The sequence below is a fragment of the Asterias rubens genome, chromosome 8, assembly GCF_902459465.1.
Source record: "Asterias rubens chromosome 8, eAstRub1.3, whole genome shotgun sequence".
NCBI lineage: Eukaryota > Metazoa > Echinodermata > Asteroidea > Forcipulatida > Asteriidae > Asterias > Asterias rubens.
The window spans coordinates 19,730,019-19,745,251 of NC_047069.1; the positions used below are offsets into that span (position 1 = coordinate 19,730,019).

The window sequence follows — 15,233 nt, forward strand, 5'->3', positions numbered from 1 at the left end:
TCAAGGTAGGGTACATGTACATCACGTAGATGAGCAATTCAGAAGTAAACAACAGGCTCTGAGTAATTTCAAGAGCGCTCACTCATCAGATTCAAAGGAAGGGGACTGTTACTTAAAATTAATTAAAACTTATCTATTCAGTTTCCCTAGTCGTTTATTATTTTCATCCAGATTGTGAGATGGACCTAAATGCAATGTTGGGAAATGGTCCAAAGTGTTGAGAATGTTTGGATCAAGGTTCGTTTTTTTCAGGAAGTCACAACGTTTAGTATGCATTCCATAAGTGAATGCTGAAGTTTGAAAACTAATGCAGGCATACTGGTCGAGTGTTATCAATGTTAGCTACTCTTTGGGCGTCAAGTTTTTGAACCCTAGCAGACAAGATATGGACAGGTACCACATTTCTTTTAACAGTATTTTTTGCAACAGATCTTTGAAGTGAAAAGCCGTGGCAAACGTCAACCCCCTTTTTCCCCCTGAGTTTTTTTTACAGAGGAGTTAATACCTAGGGAGATGATAGGTTCTTGACATCAGGAGGTTATCAAAAGTTGTGTTTGCAGTTTAAAGAGTGCCCTCAACCAAAGACCCCAGCAACTTCCAAAAACAAATATTAAAAAAGGTCTATCATCGGAGGGAATAATTTCAAGATTGTTAAATCAATTAGTGTTAAATAATCCAGGTAACCAGGTGGATTGTGATTTTATTCTGATACAGATGCAGCAAATGTTGGAGAAGGAAATTGAGCAGCTCCGTCTTGAGAAACTATCCCTAGAGGTTTACATTGAAAGGACGGATTTATGGTGTGACTACATCGGCAAGTGGAGAACGGACATCTGCTCTGCTCAGGTGAGTTTCTTGTGGAACCCGTCACATCTGGGTACCATAGGTACTCTAGAACGTGACCTTTTAGGCTGGAGAATTGGTGGTTGCCTTAAAGACACTGGACGCTGTTGGTAATTGTCTTCTTACTTGGTGTATCTCAACATATGCATGAAATAACAAACCTGTGAAAATTTGAACTCAATTGGTCATTGAAGTTGCGAGATAATAATGAAAGAAAAAACACCCTTGTCACATGAAGTTTTGTGCTGTCATCAGATGCTTGATTTTGAGACCTCCTATTCTAAATCTGAGGTCTCAAAATCAAATTCGTGGAAAATTACTTTTTTCTCAAAAACTTCAGAGGGAGCCGTTTCTCACAAAGTTTGATACCATCAACCTCTCCCCATTACTCATTACAAAGTAAGGTTTTATGCGAATAATTATTTTGAGTAATTACCAATAGTGTCCACTGCCCTTAAATTTGCGATGACCTTTTAAAGTGTAAGATCTGAGTTTTGGCGGTGCAGATCATACAAGTTAAGCCCGGTTTATTCTTCCTGCGAATGCGAATGCGAAGCGAATTTGACGTAAATGTGACGTCACAACCCTCCTTTCGCAGCGATATTCGCAAGTCAGTTAAGCAAAGTTGAACTGCTGCGAATTATTTGTTGCGAATTTTTGACGGAAAACATTCGTATCGCATTCGCATTCGCAGGAAGTATGAACCGGCTTAAAGCGTGGATTGTGGATTGTGAGTTACTGGTTGAACAGAAACTCTGTTGACTGACTCAGGATTGGGACCTGTCACCTCTGAGTACGATCCAGGTGTTCTAGAATGTCACCTTTCATGCTTGAATGTGGTGCGCTAGACGCTTGGCCATCACTCTCCTGATGTATCAAATCCAAGTGTACATACTTTCTTATAATGACGTTCCAGAAAAGGTTGTGAGTAGTGGAGCATCCCCGATGAAATCTCACATTTATTAAATAAGTGTGGTACTGCCATAACAAATAGGATCCGAACTGCCTCTAGCCATCGGGCTAGCTCAGTGTTCTTGTGCTAAGACATCTGCTCAAAGGTCATGGCTTTGAATCCCATCAAGTGATTTGCATGTGTTTTTTACCCCAACTGATTAAAGTCTTATAAAATAAACTGATTGTTCTTTTTTTCCATAGATCTTGGACGAGGGTGACAAAGTTGTCCCCTATTATGTGATAGTGGTACATCCTATTGACCCATCAATATCCATACCAGGATGGGTCGTTTCACGACGTCTGGGGGATTTCCATGCCCTGCAGCAGAGATTAAAAGAGGTACTTCAAACATTCTAATTCAGCCATTTTGACCTGAAAATTCAGAGTTAGATTTTAAAGAGCTTCTTATATATAGGTTCAGCCGTCGATTTCACAAAATGCTTCCTAACTTAGGATTAATCTTATGACTTAGGTCGAGTCCCAACCCTGCACTGTAGCATGCAGACCCTTAAGATTAATCCTAAGTTAGGAAGAGTTACTCGTCCTAAATTGAGATACAACGAGTTCCAACTCTTTGTGAAATCGACGGCTGGAAAACTATAAGCATTTACTTAAGCCTTTTCATTTATACCATAGTTGGTACTCAGTTTGCAACAGCTACATGTATGTAGTTCTATTTTCCCGCTCTAGTCAAATATTTTACTTTCTTATACAATCTTACCCTAGCTGCATCAATCTTTGATTAAAAATATCAAATATTTTTCTGGTTTATAGCATGCAGTGCTAATAAAGTATTAACTTCTATTTTTGTGAAAAGGCAATAACTTGGTATGAATGTTTCTGAAATTTTCAGTGCTCTAAGTGGGTTGGTAAAATGGAGCTGCCACAGGTTAGCAGGAAACCGTTCAAGAAACTTGATCAGGACTTCTTGACAAACTCACAAGTGACGTTGCAGAAGTACCTCACAGTAAGTCATTAATATATCACTCTAGACCGTATTGAATAACCCTTTTTTTGCTATGAAAGTCGCCTTCTTGTAGGTCAAACCGTATGCGCGTCCAAATCAATGAAGCACGCAGCACGCATTATTCCTGGTTAGATTTCTACGGCACATGCACGCACATACTTAATTATGTCAAGCGTATTTCACAGGTGCAGTAAATTTTACTATTACGCGTGCGTACTCTACATTACTAGGCTTTCTCTATTTACACAGCTACATGTAGTGCAGAATTGTTGCCACATGCACGATAAGCGGGAATGGTGATCATAAGCGCTGAATTGATGGTAAGCAGAGCCATGAAACTTGGCCCAGTTAGCTTAATAGTGTGACTCGTTTCCCTTCAACATTGTCAACATTTTATAAGTTTTAATCCTATATGAATGATGAATGTAGATATATACAAGAAAACTGACCTTTCAAAAGGGTTAGCGTTTCTGCATTTGTTTATGTTTCTTAATAACTTTTCTGAATGTTTTTCTTGAAAATAACAGTCACAGTGGGAAATATCAACAAGATTAGCATTGTCTAGGGCGTATTAAAATAATTATACAGAAATGAATGGTTTCTAAATTTTCTCCTTTTTTATTTTTTTTTTTTTTTTGGACAGTCTGTTGTTCAAGATGAGACACTGAGACACAGTGAGGTTCTTTACACCTTCCTGGTACCCACTCCTGAATGCCTGAGAACAGCAAGGTAAGTCTTGCCGTGCGGTTACCAGGGTAACTTTTCCATAAATATTTGTCAGCGTAAATAAACCGTAGGAACCAGTTAAAAGCAATATATATCACATGTATTTTGATCGGTAACCTGTTTTTTGCTAAGCAAGAGTTCAATATTTTAAGCAAATTTGGGCACTTGAGCATCTGTAAGAAATTGTCTCTGTTTTTCTATAGATACATGAGATAGAAGCTTATTTTCTTTACATGGCTTTTTCAATTCTCTAACTAATCTTTCAATAAAAAAGTATGTTTTTTTCCCAATGTTATCATAGAAATTAACAGGAAATTCTAAAACATTTCTGCTTATAAATGTTGCAAACTCTTTATATAGATTTCAGTTATTGACAAAGTTTCAAAAAGTTGCTAGATTGGTGTAACTTGTGAAAATAGATTTATTTTCGCTTGTGCACTGTATGTAGTGATTTAGGTCATGCAGGGCTAGAATCTAAGGGGAAATACCCACAAGATCGCAGGACTTGTAGCTCTGAATCTTTACTGGACCAGGAATTTAGCTTACAAGATCAGAGTCAATATGAGAAGAGACTTAAATCAAAATGAGAAACACAGTTTTATCAAATATTTTATTTTAACAAACACAGAGAGAAGATATATTTCTGCTGTTTTATCGGTGATACTCCGATAATTGAAAATCCTTTATTGACGCAGACTTTACGTTTGAACATAATTTCTTTTAAATCAAAGATATTGAATTAAAAACTGAAGACCACTTGCTAGGCCCAATTTCATAGAGTTGCTTAAGCACAAAATCATGCTTATCACCTTTCTGCTAAGCAAACATAAGCAGGATACCAGTTGGAAGTTGTACATGTGACATAGCAGTTTGGCTGGAACCCTTATTCTGGTAAGCACAATTTTGTTGTGCTAAGCAACTCGCTTGTGGTTAAGCAGCTCTTTGAAATTGGGCTTTGGACTTGTCCTGTCTTGAGTTTACTGGTCTGACACTCAGGCCGGTGGTTCAGTGTTAAAATCAAGCCCTGTCATTTCACGATTATTCTCTGCCTAGTAGCATGTTCACAAAATGGTGTACCAAGTTTTCTAGAAACACGTTGCACTCTTCATTGGAGAAAAAGCTGTATCTATTGCTGGTCACTTCTTTGTCACGTCTTTTTGCATGATCCTAAACTCTTTAAATTCTCATAAAAACCGGCGTACACAGGACTCAAGCTAAAGTGTTTCTGATCAGTTTGGGTTCGAATCCCAGTTGTAACATCTGGTCCCTAAGCAAACACTTAACCATTGCTTTGTCCTTCAGATGGGATGTAAAAGAACACAGTGCACTTAACAAAAAGAGAAGGGGGTTTGCCCCGGTGTTCCTGGTTTGATTGGCAGCATATTGCACCACAGCACCCTGTTAGTGCTATGTCAAAGGAGTTGGTCTCATACTTCAAAAACGTAGGACCACATACCTTGCAGGAAAATATTGAATGTTCGCTTAGAAACAGCCGTATTAAGCGCCTAATAAATGTTGCATATTATTATTATTATTTGAGTGTTTCATGTTTCTTATAGACGATGTGACCTGTGCACAGCTGTGACATCACATTTTTACAAAAGAGCCACCAACCCTGGACTTCCTGTACATATACATGTACACAGCACAATAGAAGAAAACATAAAATCTTACATTTTATAGAGATTGCACTGTCCAATTCTTATCAACTTTTGATATGATGAAATGGGACACATCTCAATTCTTGTCCAGCTTTTACTATCATAACTCTTGGCTTTATGTGGAAATTATGAAAGAAAGTGTAAACTTTCCCATATATGGCAGTGCAGTATCTTGCCTGCCAGCAGACTAGCCAAAAATGTATAAGGTAACACTTATTGTAAACAAAGGTCACATGGTCTATTGATGTAACGTCTCGTGCACCCTCTGCTCATCTATTCACTGTGCCCGCTTCTCATTGTTTCCGTTGCATGGTATCCTTATAGCAAAGAGGAGAAGAAAGAGAAGAAAGGTGTCTTCTCGTTCGCGGGGATCTTCAAGTCGGCAATAGGAGATCAGGAAGATGACCAAGGGGCGGAAGATACTGATGCTGATGAGGAGAGGTTTGTCATCCTGAAGTTAAGCGGGAAGCGATTTCATCCAGCAATTTTGCAAAGCAACAAATCTAGACTGAAATTTTGTTTCGTGCACTGACTGCCAATACTGGGAAGCAAGTGATGATTTTTTCTTAAGGACCAACTGATACAAGGGAAATCATTAACTGTTCAATGCAACAACAATATTTATTTTCAACTTCCTCAATCATTTATTTCGGCCAGCTTTTTTGCAAAGCAAAACAAATTTAGATTGAAATTATTTTGAATGCGCACTGAATGTCAATACTGGGTAGCAATTGATGATTTTTTTGAAGGAGCATTTGATGCAAGGGAAGTCATTCATCGTTATGGGATTTGGGGTAATTTAATATGGTATTAAGACTTGGTGATACACTATTGTACTTCTTTCACCTACCTTTGATAACTAGCATTTCGTTTGTTGGGTGAACATAATTTGTGGCCTGTTATGGTTGAGTGGTTTAGATTACTGGACCCAAACTCTGGTGTTGTTAGCAGCAGAGTGTGGGCTCGATACCTGGTCATGACACTTTTGTCAAAGGCACTTAACCATAATTGCTTCGTAAAAAGTTTGGAATTTAGTCTATTCTGCTGTACCAGCCTGGCTCCTAGTGGATGATAACCCATGCCTACATCCTGTGAAGGGGGTAACACTGTTTTAGCTCCAGGAGTAGGTGCTGACTTTCCCCTGGTGGCAGTTGATTTGTGTCGATAGCCCAAATCAGTGTAAAGCATTTGATGTTTTCCTTATGTGGTTTCATGCATGGCGTTGTCTGTTTGCTGAAGTATTTTCCGATAAAAGTGTATGCTAAGTAGAATGCATTGGTTTCTGATACTGTGTAATGTTATTTCTATTTTATTAATGATTTTTGGGGTTGAACAAAGAATTGACTAGAGTGGGATTAGAACCAACGACCTCCGGATTAACGTGCCGGCGCTCTACCAACTGAGCTATCTAGCCTTATGTTGGCGGTGTCCCTGTTTTGTCAATATCTTTGTTCGGGGGTCCAAAAATCATTTCAAAAATGACCCAGTCAGTTTCCCTTGTGTTTTATATTGATATCTATTTTATTAAGTTATTTTGGTCATTGTTTCAAAAAATTCAAAAATTAATTTTTTTTCTTTTGATATAATTCTTTTTGCAAAAAGTTGTTAAGGTATAACATTTAAACCATAACACAGTTTTTTAAGTTATACTACGTGTATTTACCACAGGTCTTTTTTATTGCTTAGCAGTCCGCAGCAGCTAGTTCTTTTTCCGTTAAGTTTGATGTGAGTTTTTTCTTTCCACCTTTCTCATGAGACAGTGTTCAGGATCGTTGGGATTCAACCGCAGAGCCTCTGTACACTCTAATCAGTGAAGTGTTTGAGCTTCATGGGATGTTTAAATGGCTACGTAGGAAACTGATCTTCTTCGTTCAGTCGACGTTTGGAGGGACAATCAACAAGTAAGTACCAGGGATGTGATTTCTTTGTTTTTATCGGATATCCGTTTGTTGAATCCCAGTGTAGCACAGTCTTTTCTTTTGGTTTATTCTCCAGATGCGCTTCCTCCTTGCAGATTTACAGTTTTTAGTTAGTCTCCTCTTTTCTCAATTTCTTTGTTAAATCATTTGTCCCCATCATGTTTTTGTTGTTGTCATGATTAAGTAACTAGTTAATCATTTCATTACTTAAATATTGTTGTTCTGTTTTTCTCTTTTAAAGCCAATCCACGGCAAGCCTTGGCTGATAAGGATTGTGCCTCCACATTATTTCTGTTTTGCATTTGTGTATGTACTGTTCAGTATGGAAATAAATGTAATATTGAATTGAAATTATATATAAACGCCTTTGAACAACTTTGGTTGATTTTGGCGCTATATAAATTCCCTCTGATTGATTGATTGATTGATTGAAGCAATGTGTGTTTTTCTGAGTCCCATTTATATTTCAACCCTCTGATATTTCACTTCTATTTCCAGGCAGCTGAGAGAAACCGTTGAATGGTTCGTTTCGGAACCGATGATCATCTATTACATACGTATGCTCCAAGACTCCATATGGCCAAAAGGAAAACTGGCACCCGCTCAACCAGTACCCAGCCCGGAGCAAAGAGACAAGACAAAGAAGAAGGCCAAGGAAAAGTTCTTGCAGTATCTGCCAGGTACATGTACACAACTTTTGAATTTTAACTCACTCTGTTTTTACGCCTGCAACCGTGGACCTCCTATTTTCCGTCTTTTGTTTATACTTTTTGGCAACAGCTCCCATTGGTTTTGTACACGTTTCCCAATTGTTTATATGTGGACCTGTCTGGAACCGTGGACTCTGTATTGTCTTCTTTTGTTATATGTTCCCAGTTTGAACCTGTATACCTACTCTCTAATACACATGAATTTGTAGTATATTCAAAATGTAGACAAATGTACATGAATATTACTTGGAAATTTAACACATATCATTCCTTCCTTGGGTATGAATGTTGCTGCTGACTTCAATCTGTAGCCATAGCCAAAGATTTGATCTGATACTCATCCTCTGCCTTTTGGACTATTTAAGAATAGACCCTTCCCATGAAATATGTAAATTGCACATAAACGTTTTGGTTGGCAAAATGAGGGAACATCGCGCTCTTTTGTACACGGCTAATGGGTGCGTGACACAGTCGCAGTTGCGCGTCTGCTTAGTGCACAACTCTATGGCGTTTGCCAACCAACAGGGTCTGTACGCAAGCGTGAATGTGATTAGCATATTTCATGGGAAGGGTCCATTGGAAAGCTTTGGCTTTGGCTATGGTTGTGGCTGCTAACTTCATTTAGATATGGCTGTGATTGTTTGCTTCAGTAGAAAGATGGAACACAAAGATACAATGAGTGTTGGCTTTAGTATAGAAAGATGCAACAAGTTAGTAGCCACAATACGAAGCCTAGACTACTGTGACTGTATGTGTAATAAGTGGGATTGTTTGTGATTGTAAGCTTACGATCAGTAATGATGAACTATCTGCAGAATCAGTGGTGTAGCCATAGCCAAAGATAGCCACATTGTTTTGTTTTGAATTATGCAAAAAGTCTAAAGAACATTTAATCCAACCCATCCCCCTTTTTAAATGTTTGTATAATATTATTAATAGATCTGCCGTTGATTTCACAAAACTCTTCCTAACTTAAGACTAATCTTAGGACTTAGGACAAGTACTGTACCATGCAGACCTTAAGATTAATCCTAAGTTAGGACAAGTTACTCGTCCTAACTCGAGATCAGACGAGTCCTAAGTCTTTGTGAAATCGACGGCTGGTGTTAGACTTTGTGTTCCTCTTACAAACCTTTTATCCTAACTCCATTTATTTCTTTTACATGTGTAACACATTAACTGTACATAAATAGTGGTAGGCCTACTTATTTGTATATTTGTTCACTTCAAATTTTCCCGTTTATTGTAAACTTGTGTAACTTTTTTTGTGTTTTAAAAGATGTTTTATTTAGTTTTGAGTGTATATTTCTGGTTTTTTAAATCTGTGTAACTTTGTTAATGAATTATTGTTTGTAGCTAAATGAATGTTCCATTCTTGTTTGCCAACATAAACAAATTTCTGTATGGTTATGACATGGTCAATAACGTCTCTAATTCTAATACTTTTTATGCTTTAATTTGTTAACTGAATGATACCTTTTTCTTGGCTGAGATTTTTACTGTTTAGCAAGAGATAATTTGTTTCAACAAATTTCTTTGTTCCTGATATTTAATGATTGTTTGTTCTTGATGCATTTTTGTGTGGTCAGATTTTCTGCAGTCTGTCTTGGGAAAGACCAATAGCCGTTTTGGCGCCATCAAAGTTTTTGATGCCTTCCAAGATATACGCACCAATAAACACCTGGTCTATGTGAGTATCTTATAGTCAATAGTCATTAATCAATAATTAATCAATACCTATTTAATGGCCACGTTCAAACAGTGCCCTAAATTTAGACCATAACTGTTTTTACTTTACGAGCAATGAGAGTCATTTTACAAATTAAGCCATTTTGCGCTCAGACAGCTCAAAGTGAAACCTGATATTGTTTATCTAGGTAGAATATTATAATAAGTGGAATAGTAGAACAAGTTGAGGTTATTCTAAGTATGTTTTTTTAAAATGTTTTAATAATGTCGTGCATGTCAGTTTTTGCTCACATGAAAATCAATATTTTTCTGAATAATAGAAACAAAGACAAAACTTTAACTCTGAGAATTCTCTGCTGTTCCTTGTAGACCATCATTGAACAAGCCCTCTTAGAGGTCTGTCCAGAGCTGAAGGATCCAAGACTTCTCGAGCATCTTGAGGAGGAAGAGAGAAAGCTCCAAGAGCAAAGGAAGAAAGCGGCCGAGGAGGCAGCCGCCAAGAAGAAGGAGGAAGACAAAGAGGAAATGGTGACGAAGACAGACGAAGAAGTCGGAGAAGAAGTTGATGAGAACAATACAAAGGAAGATAGCGGAGCATCAGAAACTAGGGAGGGTTTTGATGATGAGGATAACCAAGATGCTAGTGATGAAGATGAAGATGATGACGATGATGCTCCAAAAGGTCTTGAAGAAAATGGCCTTGACACTGAAGACGGCGAACTTAGTAACAAGGAGAATACAAGCATTGAAGATTTAGGGCCGAGAGAAGATGGAGTAGGTGGACCAGATTGAAGGGACTCGTAGCAAGAGATGACGATTTTTACAGCGGTCTTTCTTAATGGCAAAAGAAAAAAGTTATATATTTTTCGGTAAATGCACAGAAGAATTGTTATTATGTAAGAAACTATTTTATTAGATTCAGAAGAACTAAACCTTTGGTAGATTGGGCATGTTGGGTCTCATTGTCGATATTTACAGTTTTTCGGATCGTTGTCAAACCACATTTCGCATTTTGTGAATATTTTTTTTACTGTTGTCAAATAATGTGAAATGAAAGAAATGTGTGATAGCTCTGTTTTCTATTTCATACGGTCCATTGGCCCTAAAACTTACTAAGCAGAGAAAAACAGTGGTAAGCAAAACCATGCTTAGCTTGTGGTTTTCATGGTGTTTCTGGTGGAGTCATTTAGGTCTTAGCTAAGCCATTCAAAAAAGAAAGTAAGTGTCTCTTGGATGTGGGTTGTTACATTTAGCTTTTATCGTGGGCACAGGTATTGCAGGTTGCCTTGTTGTTGGCCTTGTCGCCCCCTTGACAACTTTCCCATAGACTGTTTCGAACATTAGGTTTTGTTCTTCGTCTGGAGACAAATTATTAATTTTGTGACCAAATATGAAAAATTCTATTGTGATGCGGTTTTTGTCAATTTGAGGAATTCAGTCGACTTGTAATATACTACAACAAAAGTTTGTATACATTTATATTTTTGTAGTTTTTTACATTAAAAAAGAAAGAGTTAAATAATAATTTAGGGAAATGCAAGTTTTCTAATTTAGTAAATATATTTTACATGGTGACTGTAGTCATGAGCATAGCAGGCCTGTAGCTGTATATGGAACTCTAGATCAGTTGCTGCACAATAGGGGGTCTACACCTTGTCAGGGTCTGAATATGCTTTTGGAGGTCTGGGGTTGATTTCACAAAGATAGTCCTAACTGACACTAGTCCTAGTCCTAACTGAGACTAGTCCTTGTCCTAGGACTCAATTCAAATCAATTCAATATAACATTTATTTCCATCCTGAACAGCACATAAAAGAATGCAGAAGACAAAATTGTGGAGGCATGATCCTAATAGGCCATAGTCACGGTGCAGCCATCTTGAATTTCTCCCATTGATATCAATGTTACTAAACCGAGGCTGGAAACACAAAATAGTCTGGTTCCATATTGCAAAATGATTATTAGCATTCATTATTGTTGTTAGTTATGAGGAACATGACCAAGATGTAGGCAGCACGATAAAGTTCTAAGCCAAGTGGAGTGCCCTCAGCAGAAAACAAGAAAACAGAACAGAAATACTGAATGATTTAGGAGTTCTACAAAATTAAAGGGAAGGTACATGTTTGGTAATTACTCAAAACAAATATTAACTTAAAAACTGACTTGGTAACAAGCTTTGGGGAGCTGTTGATAGTATAACACATTGTGGGAAATGGCTTTCTCTGAAGTAACATAGTTCTTGAGAAAGAGGTAATTTCTCACTAAAATTATAAAAGACTTCTAGCTAGAAGTCTTTTATTCCTATCTGAAAACACACATATTCGTCCAACAAGGGTGTTTTTTCTTTCATCATTTTCTTGCAACTCCGATGACCAATTGAGCTCAAATTTTCACAGGCTTGTTATTTTATGTATATGTTGGGATACACCAAGTGAGGACACTGGTCTTTGACAATTACCAAACGTGTACCTTCCCAGGTCAAAATTCCAGTTGAACCTAGTTAACTGGGGTCAACTGGTTCAACTGGATAGTGAACAAACTCGTCCATTTTCCATATTAACCAACTGGTTTGGACTAGGTTTAACTGTGTTCAACTGAGTTTAAATTATAAACCAGTTGGTGTCTGTCCATTTTCCATATTAAACCAACTGGTTTTAACTGTGTTTAACTAGTTTATCAACTGGTTTCAACTAGTTCCAGTTAAACCCAGTTTAACTAGGTTCAACTGAAATTTTGACCTGGGTTCCCTTTAAGGCTAGTCCTTAGCAGAGATAAGACTAGTCTTAACTCTTTGTGAAATCCACCCTTTGTGTATCTGCTGTTTTGTGCTCCAAGTGTACGGTTTGCCAAAACATGCGGTTTACAGCACAAAATAAAAACAGATGATTTTGACTGAATGTTTCAAATCATGTGTGTATTTGTTATTGGAGTATGTATGTATAATGGAACTCTTTTTCATATGACTGGGAGTGTCCATAATGTTCAGCCAAAACTCAATATTGTTTTGACCCAATTCACCTGATTTTTATATATAACTTTATGCTGTGCGTTATGCAGTGAAGTGTGCATTTTAGGCGACGCGGTGTTAATACACATTAACCTAACTGCCCACCAACATAGTGAGCGTGGCATCAGTCGCTGCGAGTGACGCGCGTGCAAAGGGTCAATAAGATAATTTCTGGGTTAATTGAGGGAATTTTTTACAGTTCAAAGTTTCAAAGGCATACAAGTATGGATGTGAATATAACATTCTATCTCTGCCTCTCTTGACACTTTTCTTGTTTTGATGACAAAATAGCTTATAAATCTCTGTACTTCCTTTTCTCAATTTTTTTGTTTGTTGAGTTGAGTTGTTTTGCCATGGAAGGGTTGCACTGGCCTGCTGTGATCATATTGACTGACAGTCTCCCTTTATAACACATCATATCTGAAGAATTTGTCTTACAGATTTTTTATTTTGTAAGCAATTGATGAGGCTTATGGTTAAAATAGGCTCAAGTTTTGTAAGCCACCATTTTCTGTTAACATTTTAGTCTATCTTCCTGTAAGTGTGTGTTGGATGCCATAATGGCCATGTCTGGATCTGTAATACAGTAGTTGGGAAAGTGTTTTAAAGGCAGTGGACACTTGGTAATTACTCAAAATAATTATTTGTATAAAACCTTACTTGGTAACGAGTAATGGAGAGAGGTTGAGAAATGGCTCCCTCTAAAGTGACGTAGTTTTCGAGAATAAAGTTATTTCCTATTATATAACACCCAAGCAGATCCTTGCCATTTGATTGGAGGATTGTCCGTCACGTGATAGCAAATAAAAGTACCATTGCACGCTGAGTCACTCACCGTGCTTTTTCGTTCCATCCGAAAAGTACCATTGCACGCTGGCAGCGTGCAATGGTACTTTTTGGATGGAACGAAAAAGCTGAGTAAAAACATCACTGCGTGCGCGTGTCTTTGGTAACGCAGCAGGTGTTACTGCAAGAAGGCATAGTAAAATTACTAGCATTCGGCTTCTACAGTTGAAATTGTTTGTTTTGAAAGTTGTATCTTTCAATCAAAATGACAAAGATATACTTGGATGTTATATAAAACAAATAATGAATGTTTTTCATTCGTGCAATGGTGCAAATATGTTCATTCGTTGAAAGCTGGAATGTTCCATTCAACTCGGCTCCGCCTCGTTGAATAGAACAGTCCATCTTTCAACTCATGAACATATTCGCACCATTGCACTCATAAACTTTCATTATGTGTATACTAATTTGATTTCAAGACCTCGGATTTAGAGTTTGAGGTCTCCTGGAAGTTATACTCTGTGAAGATATCCACTCATTTCAGAAACCAAGCATCTGAAAGCACACAACTTCGTGTGACAAGGGTGTTTTTTCGCCATTATTATCTTGCAACTTTGACAACCAATTGAGCTCAAATTTTCACAGGTTTGTTATTTTATGCATATGTTAAGATACACCAAGTGAAAAGACTGGTCTTTGACAATTACCAGTAGTGTCCAGTATCTTTAAATAAGACAATGAAGAAATGTCAGATTTAGATATGGGAGAAAAACCCCCAGATAGGGAAAGGTAGGGACTGAAAACCTTATTCAGTGCTGTTAGGGATTTGAACTGGGATCCATGGAGGTCCAGCGGAGAAGAAACATCTTGTCACATGAGGCAACCAGTTCCAGGCAACTATGCAGAAAGAAAATTACAATGCAATTGGGAATAGTAAGGCACTTAGACGAAAAAAAATTCCTGTTGCTAAAGTGTTCATTTTACATGCACTGCAGTTTGCAGTTGAATGCCTCTAAGTTACCTGTACAATGTATGTGTTCCAATGCCTCAAAACCACATAAATGCAACATAGTGTGATGATCTATCATCTTTTTCAACTGTACTGCACAAAGCATGTTTTTTGTGTATTTTTCCAATATCTTTTTTTTTTTTCCAATATCTTTCTTTTAAAGGCATGATACAGGATTATTTGTAGGGTGGACAAGATGGTCGCAGACAGTGTTCATGTTTTATGTAATTTACCATACACAAATAACAAACCTGTGAAAATTAATTTGGCTAATTTGATGAGCAAGACAAAATACTGGAAAAAATGCATAATATTTTTCAGCATGCAAATTCACATTGTTCTTAATTTTAGTTGTAAACAACAAAAATCAGCTTTTGCGTTTTTATTTTTAGGTTTTGTAAGCTTTCTGGTCAGTTTTCTCAAAATATTCCCAGAAAAATGGTTTTCAAATTATGAACTCCATTATCAGTAAGCTTTCATAGACACAAATTAAACAGGATGTTTTTCATCCTTACCGATCCTGCAACAACCGACATTTTTAGATTTTCAGCTTTTTCTTGAATATGACTTCATTCCAGACTGAATATAAAAACAGGCTCTAGAATATATTTCATATTTGGTAAGCTTTCAGACTCGAATTAAACCAGGATGTTTTTATCCTATCCAATCCTGTATATGATACCTCTAAAGAACGCACAAAAAAGATAAGAGAAAGAAAGGTTATTATTAGATCAACTGAAGTGCCTTTCTGAGGAACAATAAGAGCTTTACATCGAGTCTTAAATAACATCACGGTCAGAGTTTTCCCTGTAATTGTCTTGATGCCCTTCAAGTTGGAGCTTCTTTGTTAAAAGGCCAACACATCAATTAACAAGTGCCCTTCATCCAAGCAGAATGGCCTTTCATATTAATCCAGGTTTGACAGATAAGAATTTTATTCCCACATCTGTTATAGATGTTTT

General features: G+C 37.2%; 1 protein-coding gene across 3 annotated transcripts in view; it reads left to right on the plus strand.

Moving 5' to 3' along the window:
* LOC117293622 (sorting nexin-25-like) overlaps positions 1-10,703 on the plus strand; it is a 35,381-nt gene extending 24,678 nt beyond the window's left edge. For 2 of the 3 annotated variants that reach the window (XM_033775989.1, XM_033775990.1), the window contains exons 15-23: positions 715-846; positions 1,999-2,136; positions 2,651-2,764; positions 3,408-3,493; positions 5,476-5,592; positions 6,912-7,052; positions 7,569-7,750; positions 9,370-9,470; positions 9,839-10,703. In XM_033775989.1, coding sequence (XP_033631880.1) covers positions 715-846; positions 1,999-2,136; positions 2,651-2,764; positions 3,408-3,493; positions 5,476-5,592; positions 6,912-7,052; positions 7,569-7,750; positions 9,370-9,470; positions 9,839-10,261 — 1,434 coding nt within the window. In that variant the 3' untranslated portion in view covers positions 10,262-10,703. The remainder of the gene's footprint in view (positions 1-714; positions 847-1,998; positions 2,137-2,650; positions 2,765-3,407; positions 3,494-5,475; positions 5,593-6,911; positions 7,053-7,568; positions 7,751-9,369; positions 9,471-9,838) is intronic. The other variant, XM_033775992.1, reaches the window with a different exon arrangement.
* Positions 10,704-15,233: the final 4,530 nt, after the last annotated feature.